A 16,622-nucleotide genomic window follows, 5' to 3' on the forward strand; every position below is an offset into this window, starting at 1 on the left:
GCTAACTCCCCCTCACTCCCATTCCAGGTCCTACACAAAAACCTTCTCTTGACTGTCTTTTTCAGGGATTTTCCTTTTTCTTCACTTTTTGCTCAGTGCCGTCCCAAGGTTTGGTTTTCGCACACGGAAGGTGGGTCGTGGGCCCCCTTTTTTCCACTTATAGGCCGATTACTGAATAGGCCATGGCCTAGGGCCCCTGCTATTTGTGAGCCCCAAATTGGCTAAAACTGTTTAAGCAAATGACAAAATTTGTAATATTTGGACTGTATTTGACAAAATTTGTAATATTTGTAAGAGGGCTCAGGAAAAATGTCTGGCATAGGGTGCCCGATATCTTAAACGGGGGTTCTACGTTGATAGGTTCTGGGGTTCTAGGGGGCCCCAGAACCAATATAAATTTTTCAAACTAAGTTTTATTTACAGAAATTTTTTATAAAATTGAGAGAAAAAGAAGCTCAAAAATTATCGGGCCCCTCCCGACTCCGGGCCTCCCAGCGTTGCGGGGTCGTGCGGTACATACTTGCGCCAGTGTGTACGTCCTTTTCATACCAATGGTGTAGCAGTTTTGACTGTTACTGATGATTCCAAGAATAGTTTCATTTTACAGCTACTAAGCGAAGGATCATTCTGACCCTCACCCTGATTTTAGGTATAAGAATTAATATCTCGGAAATAAAAATTCTGAATGGCTAATTCTTTTGCAGATTAATATTTACACAAATTTGATTTGGGATAGATTGACCCCTACAGCCATTCCGGTGTTAAAAGAATAAAGAACATTCAAATGTAATTTTAAGTTCTAATTGCTTCCCCCCCCCCCACCATTTTCATTAATCAATTTTTATTTAAAATACAAAGCATGATTATTTGCATGTTGACGAAATTTTTGAGTCATACATTTAATTTTGAATGCGTGAAATGTGCTTCTACAAAAACCTCTGTACATAATAATAATACTGTAAATTTATGGTCTGGTGAGATAAAATGGTGAGTTTTTTAGAATTGTTTTGCACCTGAAAAATTTTGCTTTTCAAACACCTTTAAACTCGGCAATCTCTTTTAGATATTTGTTGACAACATTAATTTTCCACAATCAAGTTTTTTTGTATGTTAATCTAGCAAAATGTATAAATATTTTGGTGTTCTTAAGAATTTTAAGTTGTCCAAACATATTCCTCTAAAAGTATAGTATCCAACTTATATCCTGTCGGCCATGCATGTTACACGGCCTATGAAAATTATGTATATGGTCTGTTATATTCAAAAACTAACCCTCCAAAGCAATCCATCCATTTCAATCAGTATTTAAGACAATTGTTGCAAATTTGTTGCCTAACGAAGTTAGAAATTGGTTTTTAAAAGCAGACAGAAAACTTTGTATTAATAAAATAAGCATGTAGTATAACAACAACTCTTTGTTTGTACTTTTCTTTCCATTTCCACTTTATGTAAGAAACTTTTAAATACTTATATATTAAAATTTTTTCTCAGTGTTTTGGCCCACAAGATTCATATTCATTCTAAGGTGCAGTTCTCCGATAAAAAGGGCTGGGCCCACTGCTCTAAACAAATACAGTCGGACCTCCATATATCGAAGTAGCAAATTTCCAGAAAAAAATTCAATATATAGAAATTTCGATATATAGAAACGATCTTATTTTATCGTACAAATCTCCTAAATCACTAAAATTAAAGCTAATTTTCGTATATAAAAACCCAATTTCTAATTTATACGAGCAACGGATTAAATGAAAGTTGAAAAATAAAAAATTAACAGAAATTACATTTTTGTGCCGTCATACATCTTCATTCTTCTGCAGTTATCTTGATTCGCAACATTAGGGGGGTTTCATTTTGACAGTGTAATCGAGAGAAAAGTAAAAAATCAATCTACTTCACTTGAATGATTTTTACTGAAGCTAAAAAACTAGGAATGATAATCAACAGATAAAAGGGATAACTTGAAACTGATTTTACAGTGTTACTGGTTACAACTTAGATTTGAAATAAACTTGAGGGGAATTTATGAACTCCAGAACGGAGCAACGACCTATCTACACAGCCCTCAACCCCAGATTCCTTATGAGTTTCGTAGCAACCTTTAGTGAACATAATTTTCTCCCCGAATTTTCATTTGACAAACAGTCTGAAGTGGAAAAAAAAATCTACGCATGTCTCGAAAAAAATTTCGATATATAGAGATTTTTTCGATATATATAAACAATTTTTCTATGTAATGAACATAGGAATTTGCTGAAATTTCGATATATAGAAAATTTCGATATATGGAAGTTCGATATATGGAGGTTCGACTGTATGTTATAGTAATCACAAGGTACATGGGGAAAAACTTTTTTTAACTAATCTCTAGTGGCACCCCCCTAAAATGTGCCCATAGACTAGGAAATGTGATTTGGAAAGTTTCAAGTCATTTCGATGATATTAACACGTGCCACAAGGAGGCTAAAGTTACGAAAAATGCCAATTTTTAGCAAAAAAACGCAGTTTTTCATTTGTAAAACCAAAACCATTCATTGTAGAAACTTTGTTCTGGTCTCATTTTATAGAGAATTTTATTCTCTTTTAGTCTAATTTCATCTAAATTCTTGTAAAAATTGATTGAACATTATTCAGGATTTTTCAAGTCAGGTCGTAGCTAATATTTTCAAAATCCTGTTAAAAGAAAGAATCATTATGATATAAATTACATTGCTTCTTTTAGTTAATGGTTGTAACCCCCTTACAATGTTTAGCTATCAGAGCAAAAACAGCAATATTATCAAAAATATATGCAGTGAAATCCTGTTACAACGAATATCGATACAACGAAAGAAATTTTCAGCTCCGATTTGATTTCCATTACGTTGCTTGAATTTCATTGCTACTAAAACCTCGTTACAACGAAGAAAATTTCTGGTAATTTGAAGTTCGTTGTAACAGAATTTCACTGTAATATAGTTATGTCTCTAAAACTTAAAGCTAAAACAAACAACTGCATGTAAAACTTATGAAATTAGCTGTAGATGCCATAAATACGGAACATTGCTTTCCTCCTCGGTGGTCAGTGCTAAAAACTAGCTTAAAAATCCCAGTCTTGCAAGGGTTTTCAACCCCCCAGAGAAAAGAAAAACTACAATTCCCAGGAAAGTGGCCTGTGTTCTTAGACGAGGACTTATTAGGGCTTTCATTAAAATGACAGTCATTTCATTGCTCCTTTCTGCAGTACAAAGTCGTTTTGTGAGTAGTTGTTACAGGAAATTTTTTGTATTTAGCATTTCGCAACCACATCTTAAAAGTTGGTTTGAATGCAGTTTTGATTTGCACAATAGGTACGTCCACTAGTCCTCAATCAGATATTTTTCAAGAATTTCAGGATGAATAGTATAGATAAGAGGCAATGCAAAGCAAGTATAGAAGATTAAAAACAAAATAAGCAATCCAGATGAAATTTCAAGCTTTCTTTTTGAGAAATAAAAACAGTAGCAGCTTGGGAATGCCTATAAAAAGTTCTTTCCTCTTTGCTTAACTTATATAGGGAGTCTTTCTCCAAACAATGTTACTTTTCGAGTATCTGGCACTATTCATCACACAAGGTGGATGGCAAAGGCCATATGAATCAGTGAAAAGCAAAGGGATGCAAGTGGACTATTTTAAGTTTTGAGTAAAACCTGTTTAAAGATAACATCCTTGGTAGGCTTTCATTGAAATGTTTTTCTAAGTCATGCTGTACAGCAGCACCTACCAGGGCTACTAGTACAATCTCCTGTCCCAAGACAGAGGAGAGGTTCACCTACCATTTATACTGTTATCTCCAAATTTTTAATTTTGCCACTTGCATCCCTTTGTTTTTTACTACCTCATATAACGTAGTAAGAAGCAAAGGATGTAAATGGACTTTTTAAAGTTCCTCATAAAATGTGTTTAAAATGTAGATCCTAGGTAGGCTTTCATTGAACTTTTTTTTTTAGATCATGCTATATAATAGCCCCGACCAGAGCTACTAGTACCATCTCTTGCCCCTAAACAGAGGAGCACATATTATTTGTAATGATTATCTCGAAAATTTTAATTTTGTCAATTACATTTCTTTGCTTCTCACTGCCTCATATACTCTTTAAAAATATATCTTCTCAGGGATCAGCTTTCCTTAATTGATTTAAAGATAAAAAGTGTTGAAGATATTTCGCTGTTTACCATTAATATTTATGGAAAAGTATGGTTTATTGTCTACGATCCAGCTTTGACCCCCAACCAAGATCTACAGTTAGTAAAATCTTTGGTTCAATACAAGAGTATTTATGAAGATGATGTAGGCACAGAACTACTTAAATAATTAATCATTTGTGGTCCCTGAACTCAGAGAAAGTTGCATTTCCTTTTTTGATGATACTTTAGGGAGAAAATAAAAGATCAAAACAAAGAAGGCTGCAAAATTAAAATCCGAAGTAGGAGATAAAGAAGATGATTGTGATGATAGGGATACAAAAGCACAGCTCAATCTGAAAGAAGCTTAGTTTACTGGACAAAGAAGTAGATTTTTTCATTTCTCCTCAAACTTTTTAAGAGATACAATTTTTTACAGAGATTCGAAATCGATACAAAGTTTTTAAATACTGATCTTGATGAATAGTGTGAAAATCAATATTATAAAAGCTAAAAAGATAGTAAACAGTTTAAGAAAAGTCAAAGGTACAGCTGAAACAGGTGTAAAACTAATTTCTAACTAACGACAGTTTCTATTACAAGTTATGTCTGAATGCAGGCACCTTTTTCCACATTCATCAAAATCTGTCATATCGAAGCCATTACCACTTTAACTTCTCAATGAAAAGTAATAACATAATGATGTATAATTTAACAGTGTAAGCAATAAAATGCATTAGATTTTTTACTTTTCATTTTTGTAATTTTTTAACTCTGCTTTCTCTTCTGAACTGCTTAGTTCTTTTATTTTAAATCAACAATTTGTTGTATTTAATTTTTAAAGTATCTCCGAATTCTTTTTAATGGATAAATTAAAATCAACAAAGAACAAATAAATGTAATTGAATATTGTAATGCTTTTAGATCTTTGCATGAAAATTCCGTATTGATGGTACGTATCTTCCATGACCTGACCTGAAAAATGCCCAGTACCATTCTATAAATTTTATTTAAAAAATGGATAAGATAAATCATCACAAGAATAAAATTTCCTATAAAATGAGACCAGAACGAAGTTTTAAGGATAAAAAGTTTTGGTCTTAAAGAAAAAAAACTACGATTGTTTGCTAAAAATCACTGTTTTTCATAACTTTAGCCTCTTTGCGGCACGTGTTAATATTATCGGATTAAGCTGAAACTTTGCAAATCATGTTTTCTAGTCCATTGGCACATTTTAGGGGGGTGCCGCGGAAGAAATTCGAAAATCGATTTTTTGTGACCACCCTAATGTTATAGTCATCAAGAAACTTTCTTTTACATTTTACCTCAAAACTCTTGCCTCTAATGTATTATTGCTTACAACAAAGTTCTGCTTAGAAATTAATAGTTTTGGTGTTTTTAGTTTGAGTTAACTAATGAAGTTTTGAATTATTCCCGGGTAGAGCTAAAATTAAAAGAAAAAAAAAATCTTTCTTTTTTGGAATAAAAAATGGTTTTCAGAAATTATCAGCAAGAAAGAAACCAATTTAGAATTCTTCACTTTTTGCCACAATTTGATTAGATTTGGACACCCTAGCCAGGGGTGCAATTCACCCCTGGCTAGGGTGTCCAAATCTAATTAAATTGTGACAAAATTCTACAGAGAACCATTCCCCCCAAAAATAAGATCAACCTCTAAAAATTTCAATGGTTCAGACTGTGCCATGGACCCCCCCTTGGTGGGCAGCTCTGGCTAAGCCATGAAAAAAGCTTTGAGAAGGTGGAAAAACGTTTTCTAATTCCTTTCTTGGCTTACAATTGGAAGCCATTCATTAATTACGCAATGGTTCCAAGGCGAAAGGGGGGGGGGATATCTAAATCCTTTCCTTACTTTGGGGGTGGGGGAGTATTCAGTTAGAATTGGGGGAAGGGGTTTGAAAAATGTTACATACCTTTACATGAGGATAAAGGTTAAAAATTGCCAAAATTATCCTTCAGTAATGAACGAAGGATCCCTTATGTGTTCCTTTACAATTCAAGGGGAAAGAAAATTTGGATCCTATTTGAGCAATTCAAAGTGTTATTACAGGAGTTTCACTACTGAGCGCTATCGTAAAATCTGGATGCTAAGTAGATTGAGACTAAACCAAATAAATTTGGGACTTTGAAAAAGTGACGTGACGTGAAATCCGAGTGTTGCCATAACAAGGTTTGGCTGTATACTGTTTTTAACAAATAATGACAAATTGTTAGCAATTTTAAACATTAAAAAAAAAAATAATAATAATAAGAAAACTCAAAGGTTAAAAAAAAAGTTCCCAGGTTTAAGGTCATTCTGGTTTTACGGACTACGAAATTGGGGTCCCATGCCGTGTTACTTAAAAACTCTTCATTTACCCTTCAGTGGTCATTCATTGACTTTCATAAGGACACTGATAAATTGGTGTCCGGTGAGTAGCCAGTCGTTGCATAGATTCCTTGCAGGGGCGCGCACAGAAATTTGGGGGCTTTGGGGCATTTTGTTCATCCCTATATTTCACGTCGTCGAGTTTAAAAACGTTTGGACCGACAGGTGTCCCTTCTCCCCCTCCCTGTGTATGCCTCCGATTCCTTGACTGCATTTTGATCTCTTGACTACTACTAAACTAGCAGATTAAAATCCTTGAAATATAAATTTCAGTAAAAGTTTTGGATTAAAAACTGAAATGTTTAAGGCCCTCGCATTCCTATACTGAAGTTCGATTGGCTCTACAGTAGCTAAAAGTTGGACCACATTGATCTAAAATACGTGACACAGTTGATGAGACAACAGACATACGCTTGAATTTCCTTTCTCAGCATACTTTGTCCCATATATATATAAACAGGGATAATAACAACAGCGGCAGTTCATATTCAGCCCTATAACTTTGGGATATGAAAATGGAGGATTTCTAAGAGAGAACATAGATAAAAGTTGAAAGAGTTTTCAAGAACATAGAATAAGAGACAAAATTACTTGATTGAACCACTTTGTATTCGACTTAATGCTTAGTTTTGAAACCAATTTTTGGGACTTTTGAGACATTTCAAAGACAAAAACTATTATGTTTCACACACACAACGTGCAACATTCTTCAAAATATCAACAAATCAATGTTACAATTGCAGTTACGAGCGCGCTGAAGTAAAAAAAAGAAAAAGAAGCGGGTAATAAAAACGTAAAATGCCTTCTAAAACCATTTTTCTAAATCAAAATAAGAGTATTTTTTTATTGGTTATTGCTTTATTGATTTTTTTCTTTCAATCAAAGCTAAAGAGTTTGAAATTAATGATTATTTGTCTGTAGAGGGAAAGCAGACGAAAAATTTAAACGAGAGGAAGAGCAGAAGGTCGGAAGATATGGAAACTGACCACTGATGTAAACAAAAAAGGAAAATTGTAAAATCTTTTAAGAACAATAATGATTCTTGCGAAATATCCTTGACTTGAACTCATAGAATCCTGCTGTCAATGCTTTGGGTTTCCTCCTTCCTCCTTCTTGTCTCAAAGCACTAATTTATTTCATGAATTTATCAGCTATGGCGGGTGTTAGCAGTAAAGAGTTTTATTTCAATGCTGTTCAACTTTTAGCCCGATCTCTGGCAAATTTGAAACCAGCACCGAGGGAAAAGGTATTTTTTATAACTGAATTTTTATAGTGTGTTTCGGAATATATCTTCGAAAAATCGGTCTTTCCGTTTTGTTTCGTTATTAAAATTCTCGTAAAAAAGAATTGTAAAATTACCAATTGTGCAAAAAATGCTTATGTGAGAAAGTATTTATTTAGGCTACAATCAGGAGCTACTCCAGCAGGGCCTTGCAGCTTCCCAGGGCAACGCTGCTGGAGGAGGGGGGGGGGGGGGGCGTGCCGACTTGTATTACTTAAAAAAAAAAAACGTTTTTATAGAACAAGCTTGACATAACTCAAGACTATATTCTATGCTGGGCCCCATTATAAATGCAAAGCAAGTACTAATGAGTCCCGCCGAGAGCCAACACTTTGTTCACCACTCCCCTTAGTTTTTGGCTAGGCTGACATAGGCTCAAGTATATTATAAAAAATAAGCTCAACAGACACCTACTCCAACATTCATGTTACATTAAGGGTGATAGCAGGGGCGCACCCAGGATTATTTCCTGGGAGGGGCTAGAAGTTTCGCAAGGAGCTCCGATAAGGGAAGTCAAAGGCAAAATCAATGAAACTTCAAAAGGCCCTCCTCCGTAATGAAAGTTACAAGTCTACAAAACACTAAAAGTCCCGAAAAAACCTAATTTCAGGGAGTTCTTAGTGACTTCAGAGAATAGACGGAGGTTTGCGTTTCGTGAGAACTGCCGCGAAAATTTTCTGAAGTGAAGCCTTAAGAATGAAATTTTAGGGACATTAAGGGAAGATGAGAAGGCTTTCCCCCTCAAAAACATTGCTAAATTAAAATTTCTAAATTCCGAAATTTATTTAAAAATTGAAGATTTATGCAATTGTGGTGACGAGAAAATGAGGTTAGGGGGCTCTCAACTGGAATTTTTTTGAAATTTATGTCTTAAAAATGCATTTTTTCTACCTTTGATGGTGTTGGGAGAAGAAAGTCAGAGTTCAGGGGCTCCGCCCAGAAATGTTTTCAAATTGAAGTTATAGAAACGCAAATGTAGACTATTTGCTGAGATATTAAAAGATTGATGGGGGGGGGGAGGCGTACTGTCGGTAATGCTTCGAAATTGACGCCCAAAAGATATATTTTCATGCCATGTTTGGTGATTTCAAGGGTTCTCCTAGAAACATTTTCGACAAAGAGGGTCTCGAAACACAATTTTTAACTATCTTTAGTGTACCAAGGGATATAGCATGGAATATACGGGAGTTCTCTGAATTAAAGCAGATTTTGCAACTATCTTTTGGAGATGATACACAAAGGAGGGAAATGCGGAAGTTCCATACTGGAAATACTTTGAAAATGAAGTTCCCAAAACTCACTTTAGGCTATATTTGTAATAGTGGGAGGAGAAGGAGAGGGAAAGTAGCTCTCCCTTGGAAATTTTTCAAATTTAAGGTCTTTAAAAAAATTAAAATTATCTTTTTTTTTAAAATTATGATGGGAATTGGAGAATGAGTGCTCTTTCCTGGAAAATTTCTAAAACTCAAGGCTAAAAAATGCAATTTTGGGCTCTCTCTGGTCAAAGGGGTTTGTCTTCATGCTTCTGGGAGGGGCTTAAGCCACTTAGCTTCCCCTGTGGGTGCGCCACTGGGTGATAGGCACAATTCCTATGAGTGTAGCATCAAAAGAAAGGAGTATCTCAAAATTAAGCTCATTAAGACTTATTGAAGAAACTTTATGATGCAAGTTCAATTCTCATCATTGACTATTATTGCAATCAAAAATGAATTTGTTTCAATTTTATATTACAGCGACGTTATGGAACAGTTTGGGTAGGGAAAAAAAATGTTGTAGAATTAGGTTTCAGCAGGCTCTTAATTTAATGTGTCATAATAGACTATTTTTTTTAATAAGTAAGTACTTTGGTTTTTGTTTTAAATAGTAACAGTTGAATGTCTTCTGAAACATTGACTCTCAACTGCTGGTCCAGTAGACCGGCATTGGTCTGCAAAAAATGTGACCGGTCCTGGGAAATGTTTACCTAGTTGTTAAGGTTGCTGTTATGTTTATAAACATATTATAAATAATAAAATTTTATTATAAATAATAAAATTTTATATGATGTTTTACGTTAATTTTTTGATTGCTTTTTATAATGTTCTATTTTTTCTCAAGGTGTATTTACTTATGTATAGGGGGAGATGGAGCACGTTGGTACCCTTTTTTACTTTTTATTTTTTATCTTTTAATATTTTTTATCTTTTTTTATTTTTTAAAAAAATTAGTGAGCGGTTGGATTATGTACAATCTATTTCACTAAACATTTCTCATCATCTCAGATTTTTTTGAAAATGTTGAATTGACTGACTTTTTTTATTTAATTTTTTTAATGGAACCTTGTAAAGTGAACCAATGTGCCCCATGCGCGGGGTACGTTGGTTCGCCTTGTGTGCAGGGTTGGCAAGTTTCTGCCGAGGCGGTAAAAACCACTGGTAGAAACCGGTTAAAACCGGCATGGCAAAAACCACTTTCTGCCACTTTGCGGCAGAAACTGGCAAAAACTCACAAAATGATCAATTAACTCTTGATATACAACTGAAAATACATGGAAAAAATAATTAATTGTTAACCAAAAACTGTAATTTTATTACAAAATTATCACAATTCAAAATCAATTGTTACATTGTTTGGACCCTGCAATTGCCTCTTAGAAAAAGTGGTTTCAAAATTCTAAACAGGTTTTCAATTTACTACGCACAAATGAGAAATTTTAGAATATTCTTAAAACAGAAGAGCTAGCAGACAATGCATCAAGGAGCAAGCAATGTTCCTGAAACTTTCATCTATTGTATAACTGGTCCACCATGTAGTAACTGGGGTTGTGGTAAAAATTTGACTGGAAAAATAAGTTTTGAGAAATGGGGCCAATTTGTTTTGCAAAGCTGTGATATTAGGTATAAAATTTAGGCAAGTAAAATTCTGGCACTTTCTTCTTGAAGCACATGACATGATAATTTTAATCACGAACAATTTAGAGGAAGCATATGAGGGAGCAAATAACAATCAGTAATCCCTGTTTAATTCTGTATGTCACTCCTATTTCCTTAGCACCCCTGTATCATTTTTTATCCTTTGTTAAATTAATCCAAATACTACTAGCCTCTGCAATTCGAAAGTTCCCTTTCTGAACTAAATCAAGGACACTAGCATAGGATTTTATTTTTTTAAATGATGAAATGATGTTTAATTTTTTAGTTTACTTAAACAAATATCATTTACTTAATTAATACTTAAGTTATTAAAATACTTAAGTTATTAAAGACATTTTTAAGTTTTTGCCAGTTTCTGCCGGTTTTTACCGGTTATAACCAGTTTCTGCCACTGGCACGGCAAAAACTAGTTTCTGCCGGCAGAAAGACAACCATGCTTGTGTGGCATGTTGGACTGCTTTACGAAAACTACTTCTATTACAGTTTAAATGATAAATATTATTCAATATTGTAACTAACTTGTTTTCTTTTGGGTGTAGAGTGAAAAACATAAAGTTTAAAGATCAATATAGCATATTAAATTGATTTTAATTGATAAACCTTCTTTAATTAAAAACTGTAAAAAGCAATCATAATTTGTAAGCAATTATTTTTTAAAGATTAAAAGAAAAATTTATTATTGAATAATGAATATTCATGAGAAAATTAATGCAAATTAAAGTTGACGAAAGATGTTTTAAATGATATCTGGAAATATAAAAGTGAGACTTCCTGAGCAGACATCAAATTCTGAAAGAATAAGTCATCACCTTTACATGCAGTTATATCAATATTTTCTAGGGGGGAAAAAAAGCTATTTTTTTCTTCATTGCCTTGCATGAAACAATTCGAAAAAAAAAAAGATCCTGTTAAACAAATATCTATATTTCAAAGAAAAAGTACAATAAAATTGGCATCTTTAAATTAGTTATATCTTTGTGTTCTAAAATTTAATATTGAAAATGAAATTAAATCATCTTAAGTAAAAGCTTGCCTTTTTCTTCTTTCAATCAATTTGTTTTATTTTCTATCTATGTAGAATGCTTGTTTGGTAGAAAAAAAGTTTAATACAGGAACTTTAGTATTGTATTACACATCTTATTCTTTGAAAACAATTGTCTGCAAAAATTTAGAAGAGTATTTAAAAATGTAAATAGTTAAAAAGTTCAGATATGAAGTAAATCTTTTGGTAAAATTTATTTGGTATATTTTTTGTTGAACAATTATGAAATATACATCTCTCCCCTCCCCCCACCCCCAAGTTTTTATCATCATTATCTTCAAATATGAGTAACATGACATGAATGTATAATATACAATCACTTAGAATATTGCTTTATAATTATTGAGATTTAAGAGAAATTTTTTTTAAATAATAACTTGTGGTAGGTCCACAATGAGGTGGATCAACGTACCACACGTTCTTGAACTGAAAAAATGATTTCATATTTTTTTCTTTATGAGAAAAAAAAAAAAAAACCTGCACATAATTGTGAACTAAACAAAATTATTTTGAGAAAGGAGTTCATTTTTTTTCTGCAATCTGATGAAACCCATTAAAAAAAATAAAGGTGCAGTTTTCTGAAAATTACTCAGCACTACTAAAATAGCACTTTCTGGAATAAAATTTGTTCAATATAACTGTACTAGGTGATTTCATTATAGGATTTGTAGAACCATAGGAGCTATTTGTTAGTCATAAATTAAAGTAAAAAATATCAACAGTATTAAAATAATCGAGACCACTCCAACGTGTCCCGCGGTCTAACGTACCCCATCTTCCCCTAATAATTACATTAATTTGGGGAGAGTCCAGGAGAATAGGACTGTGGGACAGCTGCCTCTATAAGCTAAAATAAAGCTTGAAGAATTATTTCTATCTTGTCTCGTAGATGTGGAAGAGCGAGAATCAAAAGATGTTACAACTACCAGACAAGCTAGAAATTTATTTTTCATATTGAATTTAGGTTTTTAAATTTATAAGTCCCATTTCTCCTGACCCCTTTTCCCACTTCTCTGTACATTACCATATTATCGTCAGTAAAATATTATAAAATTTAGAACAAATATATAACAGTTCTTTAATACTTGGTTTTTTCCCTAAGGGATAAGGGGAGAAGACTATTAATGATCTGCTAAATTTCTTCCATAATTTAAACCACTGGTCAAAAAAGGAGGGTTACCTATTTAACAGGGAGAAAAAAAAAAGCCCATTTGGCAGGGGGCATGATTGAAACTATTTGTACGGGGTCTTTCCCCCCCTTTTTGGGGATCTCGTTTGATAAGAGGTGGGGTGATGAGAAGAAAAGTTTGGGGGCTGGGAGTGGAAGGCCTTGTTGCACTTTTGGGGGTCCATGCTCTTGTGATGAACATCCCTGTAATTAATATAATCATTAATAATTTTTAATTGAGGGCCCCACAAAAATTTTTCACCCAGGACCCCGCAAGACCTAGGGCGGCTATTATTCCTAGGCACAGAGAGGCAGCTGGGAATTTTGCAGCTTTAAAAAGGAGCATAAAAATATTTTGCTTTCTAGAATTCAAATTAGACCTTTGAGTGCTCTGCAAACCATCAACTGTTATTCATTTGAATGAAAATTTTAAATCATGAGTGATTTTATATGAAGTACATTATTTTTGTTCTTAAAGTGTCAAATTCTTAACAGTTTGATTTTTTTATGTGTTAATTATCTCAACTCTTTTTTATATGTGTAATCCAAAACCTATATATTTTTCATCCTGACCGATTTTAATTCAAATATTTTTTTTAAATATTTTCAAGGTCAATCATTTGGTCAGTATGTGTCCTCAAGAAACAGCACAGGGGATCTTCAAATTTGATCAACGTGGACAAGAAGCAGTTTTTGCTTTAGGAGTATTTTTTTTACAGTCGGAGTACCAAGTATACATTTTATATAACTTTGTCTTTTAGTTAATATGTGATTAGTTATAGGGTAATGTCGCCAGTAACAGACAAAGGTCCAGTAACAGACAGTCGTAAGTTTGGATTTAAATTATAAGAATTCAAACATTATGACCTCGATTTAACAATTGTCAAGGGACTTGAAAAAGTTGTTGTTAAATCAAAGATATTGTCAAATCGAGGAGCACAGACATTCATTGAGTCAAATCCGGACCAGTGAAATGAGTCTAAATTGAGGAAATCGCTAGGGTAACTAGTAACAAACAAGAGTCCAGTAACAGACAGTCATAAGTTTGGATTTAAATAATAATAATTTTAGGCGGGTAAAACTGATGTTGGCTGTGACTTATGAATACATCGCAACCATCTAGTATTATCAGAGTAAATTTTATAATCCTTTTGGTATTTACAGGGCAGTGGTGGAAGGTTATGAACAACCACCACGAGGTCTGCCGGTGTTTCATGTTCATTTGAATTTAATAAGGTTTTAGATCTAAAAATAAATAACTTTTACACATTTTGATGAGAAAGGGGAATTCTGTTCATTATCCATCCTATCTGTTGCTGGGCATCATCAGAATTTTCGGTGTCTGTTACTGGGGGTCGGACCTATTTTAGAAATTGAGCCAATTAAAATAGAAGTAACTAACTTCAAAGGATCCAGAAGCAACCAAACCTTAGATGAGATGTAGCTGTATGAGGTGAAAATAGTTTTTAAAGTTTAAATACATTAAAAGGCTCAGAAAATAAAGTTAACCTGAGAGCGATGTCTTAAGCATGTCTGTTACTGGTGCTGTTACCCTAAATTGTATAGATTTTACTCTGATAAGTTACCCCCATGCCCTTTCTGGGATTCAAGTTTTGGTTTGATTGTTTGTTCTACTTCATGTGAATCCTTTGGTATTATTTTTTATACTGATATGTTTATTGGATGGGTAAGAATAAGTCTAGTTTTAGGAAACAAATTGTTTTTTTTTTCTTTGAAATTTCTATCTTAACTGTTAGTAGTAATTATTTTATAAACTATGAGATTGAGCTCCTTACTGCCTTTGCTCCCTACTTTCCTCCCCAGTAGCAGAATCTTTTTCAGCAATCTGTGATGCAGATTTGAAAAAAAAAAAAAAAAAGCAGTCCACAAGGTAATCTTTCATTTGATTAATAAATTGGCACCAAAGATCCTATTACAAATACATGCTACTTGTGGATTATATTCCAGAAAATATGATTCAAATCTTAATTAACTCAAATTGAAGATTTTTTTTCTTTAAAACTTTAAGTAATTTTATTTCCCAACAAAGAAATAGGCTCCCAAGAGTCTTCAACTGGGCCGTCCTGAGTGATTTACATTTAGTTCACTTTGTAATCGTTATGACTCCATCTGAAGCTTGAATTTTGCTGTGCATTATGTTGGAAAAATAGCATGAACTGAAGCATAAGAAAATGTATAAAATGGCGTTCTGACAGGGAAGCTCATCGCCCGATTCTCCCAAAAACTTTTCACACTATTTGAACACTGCATATTACAAAATCAATTTAGTATCTACTTCTCAAAATGCCCCCTTACATTTTGAGAAGTAGATACTAAATAGCAGAAGTTCGAACAGGTTCAGCTAGTTGTGTTGTATTATCTTACAGAGAATTAAATTAGAACTGTAAAAATTGATGAAGAGATGTTTTAAGCATTTTTTTCTTCTTTCTCTTTTTTTTATTTTTTTTAAACATGTGATGATTTTTTTTCTTTCATTCAAACTGCTAAATGGTTCCTAAAGTTAAAAAGTACCTAATATACTTAATTTCCTAATAACTGTATAAATACATTTTTAAATAATCAATAACTCACAATTCAAATAAATGTGCGTTTAGCATAACTTCCAATTAAAATATTGAGTTAGGAATAGCCAGATGCATCATTTTACCTTTTTGCAAGGGGAGGGGGAGTAAAAGTCATACACTAAACTTATAGGATGAACATGGACCTGTACATGCTCTCTCCTGTATAATTTTCGACTTTAGAACAAAGAGCAAGGTGCAAATGCCCTCTCCAGATCCCTATGGAACATGCGTATGAGTAACTTTTTTTTTGCTAATTTATTGCATTATCTAATTATATGAAAGTTTTGTATTCTTAATATTTAAAAATATGTCTCAGTAAAAATATTTTTTTTCATGATATAATATTGTGACAGAAATTAAAACTAATGTATTTAATGTTTTCAGTATCAGGATATAATTTTTCCCTATTTTATGAAATTGCTGAGAGGCCTTGCAAAAGCAATATGGATTGAAGAAGCCAGGATACATGACACTGATCGTAAGTTTTAATTCATTTTGCTCAATGGAAAAGAAAAAATAATAATTCTATTCTTTTATGTTTTGACTAGGATCCTACAAAAAACGTTAAATTCAAAATCATATATTATTTAAGTTTTAAGTAAAAAATTAAACATTATTATAGATGCATTTAATTTGTAATAAATTGTGATTAATTTTGTTATACAGTACAAATTCATCAAAATCATTATTAATAAGACAAAATCTTTACTTGGATTATCTGTACTTTTTTATTAGAAAAAAAAACCTGATCTTTTTTGAAACTTACTCTAGAAATCTGTTTTAAACATTTATAAATCTACTAAAGTGATAAACTTTTCTTAGCTCCTGAGTAAGTTGAAAATTAAGTTTATACAGCTTGTAACTACAACCTTTTGTCATATTTTACATCTATGCTAATCTTTATGCCAACAGCCTTTATAAAAATTGTTGCTTTTGTAATGCCAGTCTAATTCTAATTATGCTCCAATATGTAATCTAAATAGGTGTATGTTTGTTATGTGACCTATAAATTGTTAATTTTTTTTTAATGTTTAAATTTTCTGAGAATATTTTGTAGCATTTCAATGAAAAATGAATGAATTGCTTTAAAATGGGATCTATACG

The 16,622-nt window shown here is 32.8% G+C and overlaps 2 protein-coding genes across 2 annotated transcripts in view; one reads left to right on the plus strand and one right to left on the minus strand.

The window, feature by feature from the left end:
• The window catches only part of LOC129233218 (CCAAT/enhancer-binding protein zeta-like), a 93,317-nt gene extending 86,128 nt beyond the window's left edge, over positions 1-7,189 (minus strand). The window contains exon 1 of the mRNA XM_054867275.1: positions 7,121-7,189. Coding sequence (XP_054723250.1) covers positions 7,121-7,189 — 69 coding nt within the window. The remainder of the gene's footprint in view (positions 1-7,120) is intronic.
• Positions 7,190-7,534: 345 nt separating this feature from the next.
• LOC129233219 (phosphatidylinositol 4-kinase alpha-like) overlaps positions 7,535-16,622 on the plus strand; it is a gene marked incomplete at its 3' end in the record, with an annotated part of 78,194 nt that continues 69,106 nt past the window's right edge. The window contains 3 exon segments of the mRNA XM_054867276.1: positions 7,535-7,775; positions 13,545-13,664; positions 15,903-15,996. Coding sequence (XP_054723251.1) covers positions 7,668-7,775; positions 13,545-13,664; positions 15,903-15,996 — 322 coding nt within the window.

Source organism: Uloborus diversus, unplaced genomic scaffold, assembly GCF_026930045.1.
Source record: "Uloborus diversus isolate 005 unplaced genomic scaffold, Udiv.v.3.1 scaffold_257, whole genome shotgun sequence".
Classification (NCBI taxonomy): domain Eukaryota; kingdom Metazoa; phylum Arthropoda; class Arachnida; order Araneae; family Uloboridae; genus Uloborus; species Uloborus diversus.